The sequence below is a fragment of the Oncorhynchus keta genome, chromosome 1 (genome assembly GCF_023373465.1).
Source record: "Oncorhynchus keta strain PuntledgeMale-10-30-2019 chromosome 1, Oket_V2, whole genome shotgun sequence".
NCBI lineage: Eukaryota > Metazoa > Chordata > Actinopteri > Salmoniformes > Salmonidae > Oncorhynchus > Oncorhynchus keta.
This window is the reverse complement of record NC_068421.1, coordinates 65,669,344-65,692,356: the sequence shown is the minus strand read 5'-3', so window position 1 is coordinate 65,692,356 and position 23,013 is coordinate 65,669,344. Positions and strand designations below refer to the sequence as shown.

At 42.4% G+C, this 23,013-nt stretch overlaps 1 protein-coding gene across 1 annotated transcript in view; it reads left to right on the top strand.

Annotated features, from left to right (window-relative positions):
* The first annotated feature begins 1,476 nt into the window (after positions 1-1,476).
* faf1 (Fas (TNFRSF6) associated factor 1) overlaps positions 1,477-23,013 on the top strand; it is a 79,957-nt gene continuing 58,420 nt past the window's right edge. Inside the window, exons 1-7 of the mRNA XM_035782001.2 lie at positions 1,477-1,855; positions 4,109-4,177; positions 9,864-9,910; positions 13,556-13,791; positions 14,425-14,516; positions 14,721-14,812; positions 19,223-19,328. Of these exons, the coding sequence (XP_035637894.1) occupies positions 1,808-1,855; positions 4,109-4,177; positions 9,864-9,910; positions 13,556-13,791; positions 14,425-14,516; positions 14,721-14,812; positions 19,223-19,328 (690 nt within the window). The 5' untranslated portion in view covers positions 1,477-1,807. The remainder of the gene's footprint in view (positions 1,856-4,108; positions 4,178-9,863; positions 9,911-13,555; positions 13,792-14,424; positions 14,517-14,720; positions 14,813-19,222; positions 19,329-23,013) is intronic.

Here is a 23,013-nt window from a genome sequence, read left to right as displayed (position 1 = left end):
CCAAGACACTCAGCTTTCCGCAGACACACTGCTTTTGCAAATAGGGACTACCGTTCACATACCAGACTGGATTGAATATAAATAAATAAATAGGATCCTCAAATATTGGGACTTTACATTTAAGAGGTTTAGGGTTAAACTTTGTGCATACAGTGAAGGCGCAAAGTTACAATGTTGGAGATAGAGCCCTCTTGGATACTTTTTGTGCTTATATATTTCATTCCATCTGCAATATTCAGAACATTGTGGCAAAATTAACCCTATACATAGAAAATAAAAGAGGCTTCTAGAGGCCAAAAGGCCGTTTTTGCATGGGCAGCGCCATTGAGGACTTCCACTATGCTTCCACCATTTTAAAGTAGTCAAAGTAGACCCAGTCAATTTGGTGGGGATTCCAATGGATTGTAGCCTAACTGGCACTGTGCCCATGCTGTCACAGACACTATTGATGGGTTAGCTGACAACGTCACAAAAAGGATGTGCACGCTTCAATGGGGAGTTGTTGTGATTCTGGATGGCCAGGTAGCTACCAACAATTACAATAAACTGCCACGTGGGGAATCATAAGTGACTCGTTGGAGCTAGTTTCATCTTGTTCTTGATACCATGTCTTGTTTTGAGGTGTTTTGGCTGATTTCATGTCAATGCTAATATGGCTCAAATTCGCTAGCTAGCTAACCAACAACTGTAATGATGTATTTGAGAGATAAACGCTCATTGTGTACATGTATTTATGTTCTCAATAAACATTGGAGACAAAATATAATTTAAATGTTGTCAACAATATATATATATTTTAAAGTATTTTTTTATTTAACCAGGTTGGCCAGTTTAGAACAAGTTCTCATTTACAACTGCGACCTGGCCAAGATAAAGCAAAGCAGTGCAACACAAACAACAACACAGTTACACATGGAATAAACAAATGTACAGTCAATAACACAATAATAATCTAAGCCAACCCTGTCTGTTTTTCCCCATAGGTGCTCACGAGTCGGTTGTGTTGCTAAACATCCAACCCGTATATAATAGAGAAATAGTAATGGCGTCTTTTTGTAGGCACTAACTCCACTATGGTTCATTGAACAATCCCTATTGAGAAAATGAATGGCGTTTCAGTAGGGTTTTTGGATGAACACTGAAAATAAGGTCTGTGGTAGCCTAAACACTGGCTTAGGAGATCTTATATGTTTTGTTCTATGAGATAATGTTAATCAGCTAACATCAGTTTTTGTGAATTTTGAAGAATGTATGTTATTAAAAATAAAAAAACACATAGGCTTCATAATTATTCATAGTAATGTTAACTGGCTACTATTATCTCAATGAACAAAACGTATAAGATCTCCTAAGCCTGTGTTAAATTAAGACCTTATTTTCTGCGTTTATTGCAAAATCATATTATTTCCCCATTGATTTTCCATATAGCGATAGCTGAAACAACCAGAGCAAACTATTTTCCGGGTTTTAGGACTACAAGTTGGCGAGCTCTATGGCACAGATATAAAGATGAGTCCTCTATCAATCTCTATTACATTATCCCACTTTGTGATTGCCGTAAAGAGAAGACAAAGCCGTGAATACCAACCAGAAAAAAAGTGATGATAACAGAGAATTGAAATTCATTTAAGTCGTAAAACCCAACCCAAAGTGCGGCATTTGCGACTTACATAGCTACCGCATATATATGTATTGAGTTTACTTAAGCAGATATTTACATGATATCGTACTCACCATTTGTTTGAGTGAGTGAGGCGAGAAAGCAAGCGATAGCTAGACGAAGAATCGCGTTTAAGCAGTCACTGCGATGGCCTCCGATAGCATGGACAGAGAAATGATTCTTGCTGACTTTCAGGTGGGTTCGGACTTTCCTTAGGATACAAAACTATCTAGATTGCTAGTTTAATTATGTTGAACCTTAACATTAAACAATATGCAGTGTTAACGTCAACAGCAATGTCTCGTCAGCTGACACGGCAAACACATTAGCTTACTAGCAAGCTAGCTAACACGATAGCTAGCGAACATTAGATGCGTTACTAATGAACGTTAACTAGCTAACGTTACGTCTAGACGCAGGAGCGAGTTTGCTACTAAATAATTGCATTGTTGCATAACATTTCGTAAAGCTGTCTACCCCAAAAGTATCTGAAGTCAGCAATATAATATACCAGTATGTCTGTTAGCTATCTAACAGTACTGTTAGACGTCAATTTAGCGAACCAACGTTAGTTGTTAGCTAAAAAGCTAGCTAGTTAGTAAAAGCTGGGATCATCGTGGCTAATTATAGAGGAATTTAAAAACGATATAGCTACCGTTAGCTTGCTTTGTCATTTCTCAGCGAAGATATATGCTGTATGAATTGTAAATGTTCTCAACTGAGTTGGTTAGCTAGCTAACTTGTGTTTGCTTAACTCTCAAACTAACGTTGGGTAGCTAACTACTTGCTTGGTCACTATTGAGTTTAGCTAGCTAGCCTACTATCAAGTGACATCACTAGCGTGCATTTCTTGTGCATGTTTCCAAGCTCTGTAAATTTAACGTTCGTGTTGAACGCTTGAGCTCTTCATCCTGACAATTTACAGGTCTTTGAATAAATAACAGGGCCACAAAAAACTGAAGAACACCGTTTTAAGCTGTCAGTGCTACATGCACTCCTTTTTAGCTCCTCGTTAATCACATTAGGCTACATGGAGGTAAATAGTAATTCTGGAAAAACTTTCTTTCAATGTAGCACTAATACTAGCTTGAGCATACTTGGTTGGTGCAATGTAAATACTTCTAGCTCACTGAAACATGTCGTTATACTGATAATGACCAGTCAGTCAAACCACCCAGTGATTTACTGAGTGGAGGACCAGATTAATTTGGGTGGTTGATACCAGGTAAATTACAGTATCATTCAGTGTTATGGTATTGATAATGGCAATTTATGCGAGCAGTGTACTTTCAGCTCAATGTCCATTTGGAATGTGGAACTTTTTGAAAGTCTGCTATAAACCCAATATCTTAATATCAATCAATCAAATGTATTTATAAAGCTCATTTTTACATCAGCAGATGTCACAAAGTGCTATACAGAAACCAGTCTAAAACTCCAAACAGCAAGCAATGCAGATGTATGGTGGTTAGGAAAAACTCCCTAGAAAGGCAGGAGCCTAGGAAGAAACATTTACATTAAAAAGGAACCAGGCTCTGAGGGGTGGCCGGTCCTCTTCTGGCTGTGCCGGGTGGATATTATTAGAGTATATGGCCATTAAGGCCATATTGTTCTTCAATATGTTCAAATATTCATAGATAACCAGCAGGGTCAAATAATAATCTGTTTGTAGAGGGTGCAACAGCCAAGCATTCAGAGGTCGAGACAGCAGGTGCGGTAGAAAGTCGAAAACAGCAGATCTGGTACATGGTAGCATGTCCGGTGGAACTGGAGAAGCAGCACGACCAGGTGGACTGGGGACAGCTAAGAGTCATCAGGCCAGGTAGTCCTGAGGCATGGTCCCAGGGCTCATGTCCTCTGCAGGGGGGAGAATTAGAGAGAATAATACAATTCACACAGGACACCAGATAAGACAGGAGAATTACACCAGATATAAGACTGACCCTAGCTCCCTGGCACATAGACTATTGCAGCATAGATACTGGAGGCCGAGACAGGGAGGTCGTGGGACACTGTGGCCCTGTCCGACGATACCCCCAGACAGGGCCAACCAGGCAGGATCTAACCCCAACCACTTTTCCAAAGCACAGCCCCCACACCAGTACAGGGATGTCAACAAACTACCAACTTACTACCCTGAGACAAGGCTGAGTATAGCCCACAAAGATCTCCTCCACCGCACGAGCCCAAGGGACAACAAACAAATCTGCTAAAACTCGTCAGTTTCTAAGAAGATGTCAAAGTTGGCCTTGGTTTATTTACCAGATGCTTTTATCCAAAGTGACTTAGGCTACAGAACAGGTCATAGTGGCAGATTCAGTATATGTTGCAGGATGCAAGAATCAAATCTATAATGCTGGTATTTTTGGTCAGCATCATAAATGCTCAATTACACTTTCTATTGGTTCTTGTGTTTTATGTACATGACCTCTTCTGTTTTTCTCACAGGCTTGCACTGGCATTGACAACATTGCAGAGGCAATCACGCTCTTAGAACTCAATAATTGGGATTTAGTGGTAAGTTCACACATCAGTAGGTCATACGAACCTGACATTTTCTTCTTTTAAATTGAAAATATATTATATACTTATTTTGCTATTAAAATTGTTAAACAACCTGGCCACTGTAGTGACTATAGCCTTTACCTCATTGGTCCCCAATCATAGCCGTGGGCCTATTTTTATTTTTTTCCCCCTTGAACAGATAATCGGGGGCCTGAACAGAAGCTAGTTTTCTAAGATTTCCATGCAAATATTCTGAAATCCACATAAAAACAATGTTTTTTTTCCCATCAGATGTTTCCCTCAAATGTACTTTTTGTACAAAAAAGGCTGTGTGATGACGCGGTGCACATAAATGTCTTTGGCAATTAAATTCCCATGTACCCAATTTAAAAATAAATAATAATAATTTTAATGTGTTTTCATTATGAACTCAGCACTAATGAACCCCTATGTACTCACCATCTTACTCTCTAGTCTAGGACTAGGTACAGTTCTCACCTTTGCCTGCTCCCACTGACTAATTGCATGAATAGGCCTTGAAATCAACACCCTCGCTATTATTCCAATTATAGCGCAACAACACCACCCCCGAGCAATTGAAGCAACAACCAAATATTTTTTGACACAAGCAACCGCCCAGGCAATAATCCTTTTTGCAGCAAACTTAACGTGTAAATATTTGTATGAACATAAGAATCAACAACTGAGACATAAACTGAACACAGACATGTGACTAACAGAAAGGGGGGGGGGGGGTTCAAATTTAACATTCAGTGTCTGGTGTGGCCACCAGCTGCATTAAGTACTGCAGTGCATCTCCTCCTCATGGACTGCACCATATTTGCCAGTTCTTGCTGTGAGATGTTACCCCACTCTTCCACTAAGGCACCTGCAAGTTCCCGGAAGTTTCTGGGGGGGAATGGCCCTCACCCTCCAATCCAACAGGTCCCAGACATGCTCAATGGGATTGAGATCCAGGCTCTTTGCTGGCCATGGCAGAACACTGACATTCCTGTCTTTCAGGAAATCACGTACAGAACGAGCAGTATAGTTGGTGGCATTGTCATACTGGAGGGTCATGTCAGGATGAGCCTGCAGGAAGGGTACCACATGGAGGAGGAGGATGTCTTCGCTGTAACGCACAGCGTTGAGATTGCCTGCAATGACAACAAGATCAGTCCGATGATGCTGTGACACCGCGCCAGACCATGACGGACCCTCCACCTCCAAATCGATCCCGCTCCAGAGTGCAGGCCTCGGTGTAACGCTCATTCCTTCAACGATAAGCGGGAATTCGACCATAACCCGGGGTGAGACAAAACCGTGACTCATCAGTGAAGATTTTTTGCCAGTCCTGTCTGGTCCAGCGACAGTGGGTTTGTGACGTTGTTTCCGGTGATGTCTGGTGAGGACCTGCCTTACAACAGGCCTACAAGCCCTCAGTCCAGCCTCTCTCAGCCTATTGCGGACAGTCTGAGCACCGATGGAGGGATTGTGCGTTCCTGGTGCATCTTGGGCAGTTGTTGTTGCCATCCTGTACCTGTTCTGCAGATGTGATGTTTGGATGTACCGATCCTGTGCAGGTGTTGTTACAGGTGGTCTGCCACTGCGAAGATGATCATCTGTCCGTCCTGCCTCCCTGTAGCGCTGTCTTAGGCATCTCACACTACAGACATTGCCATTTATTGCCCTGGCCACATCTGTAGTCCTCATGCCTCCTTGCAGCGTGCCTAAGGCACGTTCACACGCAGATGGCATGTGGGCTGTAGCCAACAGCTCGCAGATGCGGTGTGGGCATTGCCGAGATTATGGTCAAAAGAGCAGGATTATTTTCATTTGTCAAATTGCAGCCAAGCGTCAATCATCATGTCACCAGAGTAAGACCCTCAATTTATTGGAAAGTAGCAGCAAGTGATTCACCTTGCACTTTCACCACCCTGTGAAGTCTTATCATAATTAATTTAATCTGTAACCAAATTACTGCATGCTTTCCCCGAGTTGTTGTTGTTGGAAGACCACACAACGTATCATCGTGAGACTCCAAGTTTACTATGATTTGATGGTTATTACAGTGCATTCGGAAAGTATTCAGACCCCTTGACGTTTTCCACATTTTGTTATGTTACAACCTTATTCTAAAATTGATTTAATAAAATAAAATCCTCATCAATCTATGCGCAATACTCATTATGACAAAGTGAAAACAGTTGGAATTTTTGCACCTTTTTATATAAAAAAAATACCTTTATTTACGTAAGTATTTAGACCCTTTTGCTATTGGACTCGAAATTGAGCTCAGGTGCATCCTGCTTCCATTGATCATCTTTAAGATGTTTCTTCAACTTGATTGGAGTCCATCTGTGGTAAATTCTATTGATTGGACATTATTTGGAAAGGCACACACCTGTCTATATAAGGTCCCACAGTTGACAGCGCATGTCATCGCAAAAACCAAGCCATGAGGTCAAAGGTCAAATTATCCTTAGAGCTCCGAGACATGATTGTGTCGCGGCACAGATCTGGGGAAGTGTACCAAAACAATTCTGCAGCATTGAAGGTGCCAAAGAACACCGTGGCCTGCATCATTCTTAAATGGAAGAAGTTTGGAACCACCAAGACTCTTCCTGGATTTGGCTGCCCGGCTAAACTGAGCAATCGGGGGAGAAGGGCCTTGGTCAGGGAGGTGACCAAGAATCCGATGATCACTGACAGAGCTCCAGAGTTCCTCTGTGGAGATGGGAGAACCTTCCAGAAGGACAACCATTTCTGCAACACTCTACAATCAGGCCTTTATTGTAGAGTTGCCAGATAGAAGCCACTCCTCGGTAAAAGGCTTGGAGCTTGCCAAAAGGCACATAAAGGACTCTCAGACCATGAGAAACAACATTCTCTGGTGTGATGAAACCAAGATTGAACTCTTTTACCTGAATGCCAAGCGTCACATCTGGAGGAAACTTGACACCAGCTCTATGGTGAAGTGTGGTGGTGGCAGCATCATGCTGTGGGGATGTTTTTCAGCTGCAGGGACTGGGAGACTAGTCAGGATCGAGGGAAAGATGAATCCCGCAAAGTACAGAGAGATCATTAATGAAAACCTGCTCAGGACCTCAGACTGGGGTGAAGGTTCACCTTCCAACAGGACAATGACCCTGAGCACATATCCACTCCTGCATTGAGTTGGCTTCGGGACAAGTCTCAATGTCCTTGAGTGGCCCAGCCAGAGCCTGGACTTGAACCCGATCAAACATCTGGAGAGATCTGAAAATGGCTGTGCAGCTATGCTCCCCATCTAACTTGGCAGAGCTTGAGAGGATCTGCAGAGAAGAATGGGAGGAACTCTCAATATACAGGTGTTCCAAGCTTGTAGTGTCTTATCCAAGAAGACGCGAGGCTGTAATCGCTGCCGAAGGTGCTTCAACAAAGTACTGAGTAAAGGGTCTGAATACGTATGTAAATGTCTTTCTTTTATTAGACATTTCCGCCGCCATTTCTCACATAATGAATGTTTGACCCCTAAAGATCCCACGTTGTCTAGTCTGTTTTTTGTTGTTGCCATTTGCGAAGTTTACAGATGAATTTGCTATTTCCATCAGGCCTATCGTGATATTTTTGTACTTTACTCGCATAAATTGGTTGTGTGGAAACTTAGTTCTAAATAAATTGTACACTGCAAATTTAATTGCAACCGTCCCAAATGGATATATTTGACAAAAACAGAATCAGACCTTGATTACATTGGAATACGATCACGTATGCCTCTATTTATGCATTTGAATACTTGAACAGATTTCCAAAATCAAAATCACTGAGTAGATTTCCTGGTGATATTATAGTCTTATGTCCAACAACAAAAATTATACGAAACAAATTATATATTAAAATATATTTTGCTCAACTTGGGGTGCCAATTAAAATCACCGGACCACCTATTGGGGAACTTGCTTTACATTGTTGCACGTACTCTTGTGTAATGTGAGTTATAGATTTCCGTATGTGCTCTACGTTGAAAGTACTAATGTTATTTCTAGAATATTATGCCTAACCATTTTTTTTTTTAGCATGTAATGTCTATTGATACTCCAATTACTGTATTCTGAGATACATTTATCAAACGAAGACCCATTTATATAAATTCAAGGCCATGGGTAGGCCTCATTAACAACTCTCTACTCCTGTCATCCACCAAGGCTTAGTCTACATGGTGAACCTGACCAAATCATACTACAGTACAACTGTGAGCACTGGTGCTTGCTAGTTACTTCAACTTGTAAGCCAATTCAAATGACCAATTAAGCAAAAAGCATAGCTGCTAAAAGCACACTGTGTGATTTCATTACCTATTTCAGTTTGCTTCCTATTTGAACTACAATGCTACACTTATTACTGAGATGTATCGTCACCTTGATTGTGACATTTCAATCAACAATGCACCATCATTGCCATGTGTCTCCGTTTATCAGTGAGACATAATTTGGGCTACCTACCACCCCTCTTTAATGGGCGTATAAAGAAAGCATTGTGTCAGCTTTGATTTTAAGTTTGAGATTCAAAGGAGCGGTATGAAACTGTTTTCACTTTATTCCCACAATGTAACCCTTTATCATAGTGTGTGTTGGATGGGGTGGGCTATATTTAGCTGAGAGCTGTTCTTGTGCTGGCAGCTTTTCAAAGCAAGCAAGTAGAGCCTAAGCAGCGGTTAAACGCACCTGTAAATGTGATGACTTGCAGTTCCTTTTCGGTGCTGTTAGGTTGAGCAAAATGTACAAAAGAAACCTGTGTGTTGGGACAGGACAGCGAACAAAAGAAACCTGTGTGTTGGGACAGGACAGCGAACAAAAGAAACCTGTGTGTTGGGACAGGACAGCGAACAAAAGAAACCTGTGTGTTGGGACAGGACAGCGAACAAGTGTTAAATACTCGGTGGCCCTTTTCTCATGGATTTGTGGCTTCACTAGTAGACCTACTTACAAACTTTTCTTAATACTTGCCAAGTTTTCACAATTACAATTTTCTCTGGTATTTTTGTCCATTTTAAAATATTTTCTGTTCATGTACTTTTTAGTTGATGGTACATTTTGCAATGTTTGGAAACACTGCTGGACATTTCCCAGTGTTCTAGAGCACTCATCTCAATAGGTCTCCTAACAATGGGCCAAAAATAAACTCATTGGGAGTATTGTCCTCTCGCTGCTCTGTGTACTCAACAGTTCCCCTAAATCAGTTTCACTGTTTAAAAAACTTTCTGAGGCCAACTACGTACTTCAACCTCCTTTCTCATCAATGATCTGTTCTCGTATGAATGTCATATCATCGTTTGGGCATCAGTGCCCCCTCATTTTCTTGCATTACGTTCCCTTTACGTTGAGTCCAAATATGATAAAAATCTAATCGTTTTAACAGAAAAGAGTAGCCCATCAATGCATGCCTATAGCTTATACCTAATGTGTCTGATTATCATCCTAGCTTAGTACACTAACATTCATTTCAGAATTATAGTTGCTGTAGAGAGACTCACAGCCACTCGTATGGCTACCAAAAGTTGCCTTTGAAATTCAAATGACTAGTTCTATTGGCAGGAACTGGCAGTAGATAGTTATGGGAACGTTTACTGTTGATTATCAGTGTTTGAATATGCATGCTCTCAAGAGTGTAATACTTTGCGACACATTTTATTCCATGGTCTTTTCTCTTTTTACAGGCAGCCATCAATGGTGTGATGCCACAAGAGAATGGGATCTTGCAAAGGTAATATGCCAGAAATGACTGTTGCGTCTTCAGAAGTTAATCAAGTGTTCACTGTGCATTTTCTAAACATCCCCTCAAACTAATGTTTTGACCATATTGCAAAAATGAATGTTAACCAAAATAGGAAGCACAACTTGTACACAGGAGGTAAGCATAAGGGAAGGGAAAGGGGGAAACCTAGTCAGTTGTACATTTCAGTTGAATGCATTCAGTTGTATCTTACGCATTTATCCCAACCCCTCTGAATCATATGGCACAGTGTCATATGCAAAAACGCGTCGCCGTCAATGTGACGTTCTACCTGCTACACAGAAACAAACCAAAATCAACTTTATTTGTCATTTCAATTCACAAGCTAGAATACAAAACTACCATAGCACATGCCCACACCTGTGCTTACATGAAGAGCAAGGCCAATAACCTTGTTTTGTTGACCTGAATATTAATCAAATGTATTTATAAAGCCCTTCTTACATCATCTGATGTTACAAAGTGCTGTACAGAAACGCAGCCTAAAACCCTAAACGGCAAGCAATGCAGGTGTAGAAGCAGTACAAAATTTTGTATGCATTTCTGCTAGAGGTTATAGAAATGTACTGTCTAGAACTCTCAGTGAAAGCACATTTTGGAGAAATGGTGGTTACTTGTTCATGCAAAATATTTTTTTTATCATTTTGTAAAGTGCAGCTGTGGTCTCGTCTGTGTAGGCCTGGATGTCAAGAGCTAGGTTTTGTTATGTTTTAAAACGGCAATATTTTTTTTATTTAACCTTTATGTAACCCGGAAGGGCTCATTGATGAAAATCTCTTTTTCAAGAGTGCCCTGGCCAATCGAATTGTAACCTTGTGGCCTGATGACGATTGAGGAGTTCAGAAGATTTAGGATACATGTAGTAATCAATGGCTACATCAGTCACTTGACCTCTTGAATATGTAGCACTCGTTTTTGTACAAAGCCTATTGAGTAGGCACAAACTGACATGATGGAAAAAATTGTGATCATCAATGCAGGAAATTGAGGCTTTGGATCTCATTTCCCCCACAAAGCTCAGTGTCATGTAGTTATTCAGTCAAGATTTGAACACCAAATTAGGCAGAAATCAAACAACCAGATTTGTAGCCCATAGCTGGGCAATATTAAGTGAAATACTGTGGGGGTGGTTATAGTTTGAAGTGATATTACAAGTTGTAGGCTTGACATGGCTTTGAATTACTGCATTTCAGTGGTAGGCAGAAAAATAGAACTCATATAGAACTCATAGTATTTGGTATGCTCTTTGAGTAGAGTATCAGAAACGGAAGTGTTTTTATGTGAAAGAACATAGAGAGGAATATCTTCCCAAAAACTGGAATTAAAACGGCTACTGAGAAAAACGCCTCTGAGGCATTGTGGCTCACGTTTTGTCTCAACGGTCAGTCCGAACTCTATGAATACACTGGGCTGAAGAACAAATACATTGACTGGGCACATTCTGTTAAACGGTTTATTTTGCGAGTTTCTGAAGACTTTGGGCATGAGAACATGGTTTCTTAAGGGCACACATAATTATGAATGGAGCCTGGCTGTGTGACTTGCAGTCAGCCCGTATACTGGCTGGCACCAGGCTGCTCTCGTAGGATGGCACTCCTCCTCAGTAAACGGCTCCATTGAGGTGACCGGAGCCAGTTGGAGGCCTGCTCTTAGCCCAAGCCTGCCTCCTGACTAGGTGGAGAGCGACATCTAGATGTATGCCATGGAACAACCATTTGTATTATTTTTAACACTCATAATAGTCAACAATCCTCTGTATTAATGTGCCAAGTTTAACATTTTAGCTTAGAATGCTTACAAAAACCTTCCATCACGTTGCAAGGGAAATGTATAGCCTACCGTCTAGGGTGAATTATGACTTTGCTTCTTTCATCCTGTTTAAGAAATTGCGTAGCATGTCCTCATTGTTAGACCATGTTATGGTTTCTTTGGTTGTCTACACCCTTGATGAGAGTACAACTCAAACACACCAACATCTTCTATGATGGATATGAATGACAATCAACCGTGTATAACAGTTTTGCACCAAGATACTGAAACTGAAATATCAGTGCACTCTAGTTTTCTAATTTGTGTAGGTACAGGAAGTGTTTATTTGCGGTATTGGCTGTTATTTCACTCACTGAATTTACTAGCTAATGGTGAGTTACCTCAAACTGTCAGTTTGTTTTTTGTGTATATGTAAATGCTTACTGCATAGCTGATTATGACTTGATCTAATTTTCCTAACATCCATGCTTGTAGACTTCTTATTCTGTGGTTCATAAGAGGACGTTATGCACCTGTGCAGATCTCTGTAGGACAGGTGTTTGTCCATGCAGACTTAGACGGTTAGACCTTTGTATATGTCCAACAACAAGCCTCTGCTCTCCCTGAAACGTCATTTCCACCTGCCTATGACTGTAGGCCTAATTCTTGGCTGTGGGTGAATCCAAACCTCACAAGTGGTTTCTGTGTACAGTATGTTGTTTTATGCCATTATCATGGAACATTGATCTCTAATGATTTCCTACGTGCCCTCAGAACCCCCAACGTCTTTAACCTTTTTGGTATTGTAATCAGGTTGGATAAATACAGCCTTTGTGCAAGACCCTGCTCTCCCTCCCAGCACGATATGTGCTGACCCACGAGGAAAAGAGAAGCGTCTTTGTCCGGGTTGGGAGAGAAAATACATTATTTACTGCCGTGTGGGACAGAGCCTCGAGGGAATTCAGGCCTTAGACACGGAGAGAGGCTGAGAAAAAAATATGTTTTGTGTCTCTGGCCTCTGCAGCAGAATACGACTGAATTTGCTCTGTGGCAGACAATTCAGCATCTGCCCATATTATCCACTAAAGCCTGTTTACACTGACTCTGAAACTGTTTGTATTGCTGCTGAGAGGCTCTTGTTGCTGCCTCAGAAGCGGGCTGTGGGTATTTTGTGGATTTTGAATATTTCTGTTCAGTGTTGCTTGTACCATTTGTGATAGGGAAGAAACAAAAAGCATAAAATCATTTTCAAGCTATTTCAAAGGTTTAGCCCAGGGTTTTCAATGAGGTTCAGAGGCCTGGCCTGAATGTGTTCTATAGTATTTTACCCAAAACAAAACCATTTTTTTTTATGCTCTCTCACTGTCTAGCTTTCATTTCTGTGATTATTAGTTTGCTGGACACAGTCAAGAAACCTTATGAATGTAGGTCTTTTATCACTTCTGCACAGTTTCTATTTTGTTTTTAGGTTTTTTAAAGTATGAGTTTTACTTTTTTGCTCAAACTACCCATGGGCTGGATTGAACCCCTGGTTTGACACCCCTGCTTTAGCCTATTTAAGTGGACAATACTTTTTTTCCTGCGGTGGACAAAGTATTCAGAAACCCAGTAAAATCTAAATAGGCTAAATGTTTGAGTTTATTGAAATATTTAGCTTTGTTTTTGCATTTCAATGGTGTTGAGTAAAATTCCACATGTAGGGTTTAGTCTGAGAATTACATTATTTTGGTGGTAGACTTTCTACTTTTATAGACACACTTAACTCTGTATACAATTCAATATGATATTGAACTGCACAACATGATGCTCCCTGTGTTGATGTTTTCTGAACCTCTGCTTACTGTCTGAACCCACAAACTTTCCCAGCGAGGTGTCTCAGGCCAACATCTATGGGCCTCACAGCCAAGCAGCAACAGCAGATGCAGCAGTGGCCCCACCAGCCACCTCATCGTCTTCCTCCTCCCCGCCATCCTCCTCCTCAGCCTTCTGCCCTGTCCTCCCCTCTCGACACATTGTGGAGCGCCAGCCGCGCATGCTCAACTTCCGGGTGGAGTACCGCCAGCGCACTGTGGAAGTGGTCGTAGAGGAGGGCAGCGCAGTTGGTGAGGAGATGCGCTCACCGTACACTATTCTTCATACTATGGTTCCTACACTAATATTCCACTATGGGCCTTACACTAATATTCCACTATGGGCCTACTCATCATTATGTTGTAGAAATCTGTTGTGAATGTCTTGTAATTAAAAAAATGTATTACTGCCTTGATTTTGCTGGACCCCAGGAAGAGTAGCTGCTGCCTTGGCAGGAACTAATGGGGATCCGTTATAAATACAATACATCACACCCTTACTGCTTACTCAGAGAAAATGTGGGTGTTACAGATGTGGTGTTACTGAGAATCCAAAATATTGTGTGTTTCTGGTAAAAGGAGTGATGTTGGTCAATACAATACCTAGGTATAGTGCTTTCGTTTTTAGACTTTGAACCCTTTCTCAGAATCTACACACTTGTACACAGTGTTGAAACTATTTATGTTGTGAAGATAAGGTAGTGGAAGTGTGTATTACAAATGTAAATAGCTTGTAAAGGTGTAAACTTTCATTAATACACAATGAATTTTGTACTTTGCTTTGAAAACATGTTTTCTCATCTATTACTGCCATCTTATGGTGGGGATATGTCCAACTGCCAGTTCATAATTCTACAACTTGTTTCTTCCTTTTCTTGTTTGTAGGGGAAATCAAACATATTCTTGAGACAGAGCTTCAGGTCCCCATATCACAAATGCAGTTAAAGGGTTGGAAAAGTGGAGACGTATCTGACGTTGTGAGTATTTCTCAAAACAATTGTTTTGGTTAATGTAATACCTCTTGAAATGAGCATGTTTAAAGTATCTCTTTGCCACCTTTTTTAGTTTTATCTTTTATTTTTCACATCGGATGGGGTTTCACAATGTCACTCACACCCATCTAGTGGGGATGGATAAAGTACCACTTCGTATTATTTATTGGTCTGTCCCTGTGTCCTCAGACGGTTCTGCGAAGTTTACACTTGCCCAAGAACAACAGCCTGTATGTGCTCACCCCAGATATCGCCCCCACTGCCAGCACCAGCCAAAACAGGTACCCAACTTGACTCCTCTTTTGTTTCCTGTTTTAAGTCACATTATCTTCAGCAAACAATTCCCAGCAGGTAACTGACACTGTTTACCCAATACCCTCCAGTACCTCAATATGCAGCTGCATTGATTGTTACACTGATTGTTACCCACATCAAAAGGACTGGTAAATCAACAGGACTGCACCACTTTGCCAACAAAGCCATTTTCATATGGGTTGAACACTAGGTGGCACTGTACACCTAGTAATTTAAAAAAATAATTTATGGAATATATGCCATGAATATTGTACAATAGCTTCCAATTTGAATATTTACAAAGATATTTGACCCTTGTGCACAGAAGTTATTTTGACATTTGAAGTGAAATCCTACTGAAATATTCTTTGTATAATATAAATAATGCTCTTTATTGCTGTATTTGTTGCTATTTCCAGTCTTTATTTTGTTGCTGAAAATATTCTCTTCCTCTACAAATAGTAGAGCAGCCTTTTCACTTCTGTAATTTTGAGAGAAATTTGAAATTCAATGAAGAGGATCCATTAAGCCACTCTAGAAGGTCATCCTACCAAGCTTTATGAATCCAAGGAGGCTTTAGCCACTTCTCCTTCTAAAATGTCATAATATTCATCATTGAGCTATAATCCTGTCACGAAGGCTGGTTTCGTCGCTGATCTGATATTTCATCTGTATCAGCCAGGTAAAGTTCATACTAATAAGGAAATCCCACTCACTGTAATAATTCTCTCTGGTGCATCTGCTCACCAGCATGGCAACTCACCAATAAGGCTTGTCAATATTTGGTACGCTGTACACATGTTCAATCTTTATCTGAGCATACTTTAGCAACATCCTATTCAGTTTTCCCCGAATGTAGAGCGAGAATGGTGTAAAAGGCACTAAGGCATTGCTCCTGTAATTGTTGATGAGCTGAAGTGCTGTTGGAGTGTGTCTGTTGTCGGTTGTAACAGGAGGGGATGTGTCTGTGTAATTATCTGTGTTGATTAGGGAGGCTGTCAGGCCCAGAGGGGTTGCTGAGGAGATAGACACGTGGCACTGCCATGCATTATGAAGAGTCACTCCGGTTCTACAGCAGTCGTTGTGCACCGATGTGTGTCGGACAGGAGCACAACAGTCAATACAGCTGGTCTCATGTTTCTTCCCCGTGTTCATCTCAGAACCCATTGTATCAAACACAGAGAAACGGACAGATACCAGCATGGGTCAAATATTGCAATGCCTTGTGTGGTTAGGGTTCTATAATATCTCACAAATATGTAGGGTGTTGATTTCCAAAAAGAGAGAACGCTGCTGCTGCCATTGGCTGTGCTGCTTTGACAACCAGTAAGTAGAGGTTTGACTGTGTGTAGCATGCAGCTAATGGCTATTTTCTGGCTAAATATGGCCACTGCAGTGTCTAGTGGTACAATTCTCGTAGTGCTATAGCTATCATTTTCAGTGTTAGGCGCTCATTATCCTCCATAAACTATTTTGGTAAGGGTGTGTGGCGACCCTGTTGTGATCTTTGCTGCTGGAAGAGGGTGACAGATCACACCGCTCAGAGGAGCAGGCCTCCTACAGGGAGGGCAGGCAAGCTGTTAGCACAGCGGCATTAAACTAACTAACTAAATAACCGTTGCAGTGCATTCACAGAGCTGGAAGTCTGCTGCTGTCAGAGAGCTGCCATCCCACCGTTCTAACAAACCCTGTACTAATACCCGCTGAAACAGGGCACTACTAGCAGGGCTAGCTTGGGTACCACCTTTTTAAATCCCAGGGAACAACCAAGATGTACAGTAGCACTTCTGAGTTTTACTGAAGAGGGTGCATTCAAGCCTGCTTAACTCTAATTGAAATGAAACTTTGTAGTAGGCAGCAAGCTGAGAAGATTAACACTTTTTACTATTTATCTATTGCCTTCAGTTATGGAAGGCCATTACGTTTGGGGGCAATTTATTTATTCCAAAATAATCATATTGACTGCTTGCTGGAATAGACCTTCAGTATTTAATACTTTTTTATTTTTTTTAGTACTTCACTAGGATGTTTGTATTACTATGCAAGGAGTACTTGTGTCCTTATGTAATATACTCATTGCTTGAGTTTAAAATAACATTTTACCTCTGATTTAGTTCCTATTCCTTTGTAATAATTGGGAGAAGTTTCTGAACATGGGACATAACTTAACAAATAAAAGCCACAGTAGGCAATTACTTCAAAAGCACATCTCTGCACACCTAAACCAAACAGACTAATCAAATAGTTATCCATATCACCAGGCCCACTCAGTCAATCCTCTGTTTGATTTGAAATAAATTGGGAGGCTTTGGAGATTTCAGACAAGCGCTCCCTCCTCAAAGGTAGTTACCGAGATCCACTCCTGAGCCAAACAAACGTTTCCCGGTGTCTGTGTTGACTGACGGTTAATACAGGAGGGTATCTAGATGGAGCTAATCTCTTGCATAAATAATGTAGGATGATTTTATATTTTAATGTGACTCATCTATTTCTGTTGCTTCCAGGAAGTGTTTTATTGAAGGTTATTTTAATTTGAACTCTGATTGTGAAATACAAATGGATTATTAGACGTTTGGTATTAATTTGCAGCGTCCCTCCCTCCCCAGTTTGTTATCCCCTCAGATACTGATGCCTCATGCTGGCTGGCAAAAATCTGTGGAAATTATTACCAATTAGTATGCTGGTTGGTCTTGAGACAAAATTGCAGACCAACACATACCAGATCATGGGAGATTGCGTATTTGCCTATTATGTTGCAGGTCCAGAATGTGGAGGTAGGATGGTTATGCATGTCTGCTTGTAGTTTGGCCTCTTTAGATCATACATCACAGATGAGATGGTCAATGTGTGTGGTGTTCTAACGTAAAGGGAAAAGTGTGTGTGTCTCTCTGGCAGGGCTATTTTAATAAAGTCTGTGTGTCTGCTCTGTGCCTGGGGACCCTCCGAGGCTTATCTCAGAATGAAACCAATCTGTCGACTGCTCCTCCCCTGCAAAACGGTTTATTTTTTTGTCTATAAAGTTAATTGACATTTTACTCAGAACACCTCATGCCGTGTCAAGTACTCCTGAGAGGACACACACGGTGCCTCCATGTATAGAGGTCGCTGGCGCAAACGCTCAGACGCAGGACAGCCTGATGGGAGTGTAGGGAGAACGTCATGAGAGGAGCTGAAAGCACTTTGAGTCAATAGTAGGACCCCGGAAGCGAAGATATTAATTATCCTCTATATATTTGCTTAGGTCTTTTATCTCAATACGACCAACTTGCTGGAAGCCAAATCGCTAAGTTACAGAGGAGACAAATGCCTCACAGTATGGGCCACAGTCCGCTCGCGTTCAGTCTTTACTGTGTAAAGCCATAAGTCTTATTATTATTATTATTGCTGTCTTCACAATGGCTTATGTTAATGCTACAACACAGCTACCCACTTTTCCCCTATGCTGTTTCGTCTGCCAGAATCAGTCGGGACTGTGTCTAAAAAAATCATGCTGATATTAGCTGGCTCCCCTAAGTGAGTCCCCATTCCTCCCTCTCCCCTGCCTGCCTCTCCCTGCTCAACCCATTACATATGCATCCAGTCCTTCCACACCACACATTTTCAATCTTCCCGGTTAGCTACAACAAACATTACATTTACATATTGATTTCGTAGTTTTAGTCAATGTAAATATGCTGTCATTACAGTAAATTTGAGCTTCTGTTAACATAAGCTCGTCCAGATCTGTGCAGATTAAGGCAGTGATTGCATAATTAATGTGTGCTACATATTAATTCCGACTATCCTTTTCCTCCTCCCTTCAAGTTGAGCTCTGATTAACTGCCTGGCTTGGACTAAGCTTCCGATTCATATTCACGAACACAGACTGAGCGTTTGCTCAAACCGCTACTTAACCTCAACGTTTATTACAAGTGAAGCGTCCAAAACTTTAATCTCTCTGTGAAGCACACAGTGTCTTCCTGTACTGTACACATCCTCAGTTATTGCTCATAGCTGCAAGCTAGGGCCTAGAACTCTCCACTTGTCAGCCCTTAAAAACCACTCTGGCCCAATGTATAGGAGCAACTTTGAGAAAAATCAGTCTGACAAATCAATACATTGACTTGTCTGCCAGACGAGCAATGTTGAGGGGGCTGTGAACAGGTTGTGTAAGTGTGTGTGTGTGATGTCACTGCTGTGGCCCTGTGTCCTGACCACCACATGCGGTCTCAGGGAGCAGGCTAGCAGGCTGCTGAGCAGAAGAGGGACCCGGCACCAGGCCTGTCTGGACAGAGACTGAGGAGTGGGCACGAGCCCCAGGGGAGACACAGGGAGCCATCTCACTGCGGGGATAAGTGTCTGACTAGTCTCAGCTTGTTCTCCACTTGACTCTGTTTTATTTGTTCCTCCTTCTCCAGCGTTCTTCAGGAGTCATTAAATCAGAACTTCCTGCTTGTCATCAGCCACCGTGAAGCCCAGAGAGACTACAACCTCAACTTCCCTGGCAGCAGAACCATACAGGAGGTGGGTCTCCCTCTCTCTTCACATAATGTCCTGTCAGTGCTGAAAGTTCTTCAAGATATGGCCTACTTCCAGTAGGATAGTTGTACAGTTTGCTTGATATTACAGTTCTTATAAAACATAACTGCCATCACTGAGTAGGAACATTTTTAATATTTGAATTGACTATACAACTCTAATAACCGCTAACTGCAATCAAAGTTTTGCTCAGCCATTTTGCTACAATAGGAATTAATATCAATATTCTACATGAATGCTCAAATTTTACACACAGCTGTGGTGCATTGTTTGCTTACTAAAGGTTGAAAGTCATGCGTGAAAGTCATGCGTCCTCTGATACACAACCCGACCATGCCGCACTGCTTCTTAACACAGCTCGCATCCAACCAGGAAGCCAGCTGCACCAATGTGTCGGAGGAAACACCATGCACCTGGCCACCTTGGTTAGCGCGCACTGCGCCCGGCCCGCCACAGGAGTCGCTGGTGCGCGACCCCTACCAACCAAGCCCTCCCTAACCCGAACTACGCTAGGCCAATTGTGCGTCGCCCCACAGACCTCCCGGTCGTGGCCGGTTACGACAGAGCCTGGGCGCGAACCCAGGGACTCTGATGGCACAGCTGCAGTACAGCGCCCTTAACCACTGCGCCACCCGGGAGGCTGCCAGTGACTTTCTAAATGTCCGAAAAGCTGTTTGAGGACAAATTGGCAAGCAACATTGGGGAGAAATGTGTTTGTGTAGTGGTGGTTGGGAACGGGTCATGCTCATTTTCTTTATCTGAAACCAAACACTGGATTTGGTAGCAAATTTAAATATTCATACTGGCTTCCTATTTGCCCCTCTTTTTACTTATTATAGTCTCAGCTGCAGCTCGATCTGAGGGTTGAAGGTGGTAGGGTGGGTGGACTGCCATGTAGACAACACCATAATCTATTCAGTCAGTGCATCTCAGTTCAGTGGTTTCCCTATATGCATTTAGCAGTGGTGCATGTCCGAGCAAAAACCAAGCCATGAGGTTGACGGAATTGTCTGTAGAGCTCCGAGACCGGATTATGTCGAGTCTCAGATCTGGGGGAAGGGTACCAAAACATTTCTGCAGCATTGAAGGTACCCAAGAACACAGTGACCTCCATTATTCTTGAATGGAAGAAGTTTGGAACCACCAAGACTCTTCCTTGAGCTGGCCTCCACGGCCAAACTGAGCAATCGAAGTAGGTCAGGGAGGTGACCAAGAACCCAATGGTCACTTGGCAGAGCTCCAGAGTTCCTCTGTGGGGATGGGAGAAACTTCCAGAAGGACAACCATCTCTGCAGCACTCCACCAAACAGGCCTTTATGGTAGTGGCCAGACGGAAGCCACTCCTCAGTAAAAGGCACATGACAGCCCGCTTGGAGTTTGCCAAAAGGCACCTAAAGGACACTCAGACCATGAGAAACAAGATTCTCTGCTCTGATGAAACCAAGATTGAACTCTTTGGCCTGAATACCAAGTGTCACGTCTGGAGGAAACCTAGCACCATCCCTACAGTGAAGCATGGTGGTGGTAGCATCATGCTGTGGGAATATTTTTCAGCAGCAGGGACTGGAAGACTAGTCAGGATTGAGGGAAAGATTAATGGAGCGAAGTACAGAGAGAGATCCTAGATGAAAACCTGCTCCAGAGTGCTCAGGACTTCAGACTGGGGTGAAGGTTCACCTTCCAACAGGACAATGACCCAAAGCACACAGGCAAGACAACGCAGGAGTGGCTTCGGGACATGTCCTTGAGTGGCCCAGCCAGAGCCCGGACTTGAACCTGATCGAACATCTCTGGAGAGACCTGAAAATAGCTGGAGAGACCTGAAAATAGCTTTGCAGCGAGGCTCCCCATCCAACCTGACAGAGCTTGAGAGGATCTGCAGAGAAGAATGGGAGAAACTCCCAAAAATACAGGTGTGCCAAGCTTGTAGCATCATACCCAAGAATACCCAAGGCTGTAATCGCAGCCAATGGAGGTTCAACAAAGTACTGAGTAAAGCGTCTGAACACTTATGTAAATGTACTATTTCACTATTCAGTATTTCAGCAGTTCTTAACCTGTTTTTGCTTTGTTATTATGGGCTATTGTGTGTATATTGGGACGGGAAAATAACAATTTAATCAATTTTAGAATAAGGTTGTAACTTAACAATGTGTAAAAAGTCAAGGGGTGTGAATAATTTCCGAATGCACTGAATTGGCTAGTAGAGCAGTGGCCTGAGGGTGCACACTTTTTAAAAATGTTTATTTTCCAATAACAAAAATAATAAATAAAAAAAGACAGATTCTAACATTGACCTCCATTGTACTGTTGCATGGGATGGCATATTTAGAGGCCAAAACTTAACTCAAGCATACAAAAATAATCCTATTTAGGTGTTATACACTGCTCACAAAAATAAAGGGAACACTAAAATAACACATCCTAGATCTGGATGAATGAAATATTCATATTAAATACTTTTTTCTTCACATAGTTGAATGTGCTGACAAAATCACACAAATGATCAATGGAAATCAAATGGATCAACCCATGTAGGTCTGGATTTGGAGTCACACTCCTGGAAAACCACACTACAGGCTGATCCAACTTTGATGTAATGTCCTTAAAACAAGTCAAAATGAAGCTCGGTAGTGTGTGTGGCCTCCATGTGCCTGTTTGACCTCCCTACAACACCTGGGCATGCTCCTGATGAGGAGGAACCCAGGGTCAACCTCACCAGCATATGGTCTCACAAGGGGTCTGAGGATCTCATCTTGGTACCTAATGGCAGTCGGGCTACCTCTGGCGAGCACATGGAGAGCTGTGCGGCCTCCCCCAAAGAAATGCCACCCCACACCGTGACTGACCCACCGCCAAACCGGTCATGCTGGAGGATGTTGCAGGCTGGAGGATGTTGCAGGCAGCAGAACGTTCTCTGCGGCATCTCCAGACTGTCACGTCTGTCACATGTGCTCAGTGTGAACCTGCTTTCAGCTATGAAGAGCACAGGGCGCCAGGTGCGAACTTGCCAATCTTGGTGTTCTCTGGCAAATGCCAAACATCCTGCCCGGTGTTGGGCTGTAAGCAAACCCCCCCCACCTGTGGACGTTGGGCCCTCATACCACCCTCATGGAGTTTATTTCTGACACATGCACATTTGTGGCCTGCTGGAGGTCATTTTGCAGGGCTTTGGCAGTGCTCCTCCTGCTCAAAGGTGGAGGTAGCGGTCCTGCTGCTGGGTTGTTGCCCTCCTACGGCCTCCTCCACGTCTCCTGATGTACTGGCCTGTCTCCTGGTAGCGCCTCCATGCTCTGGACACTACGCTGACAGACTCCGCAAACCTTCTTGCCACAGCTCACATTGATGTGCCATCCTGGATGAGCTGCACTACCTGAACCACTTGTGTGGGTTGTAGACTCCGTCTCATGCTACCACTAGAGTGAAAGCACCGCCAGCATTCAAAAGTGACCAAAACATCAGCCAGGAAGTATAGGAACTGAGAAGTGGTCTGTGGTCACCACCTGCAGAACCACTCCTTTATTGGGGGTGTCTTGCTAATTGCCTATACTTTCCACCTGTTGTCTATTCCATTTGCACAACAGCATGTGCCATTTATTGTCAATCAGTGTTGCTTCCTTAGTGGACAGTTTGATTTCACAGAAGTATAATTGACTTGGAGTTACATTGT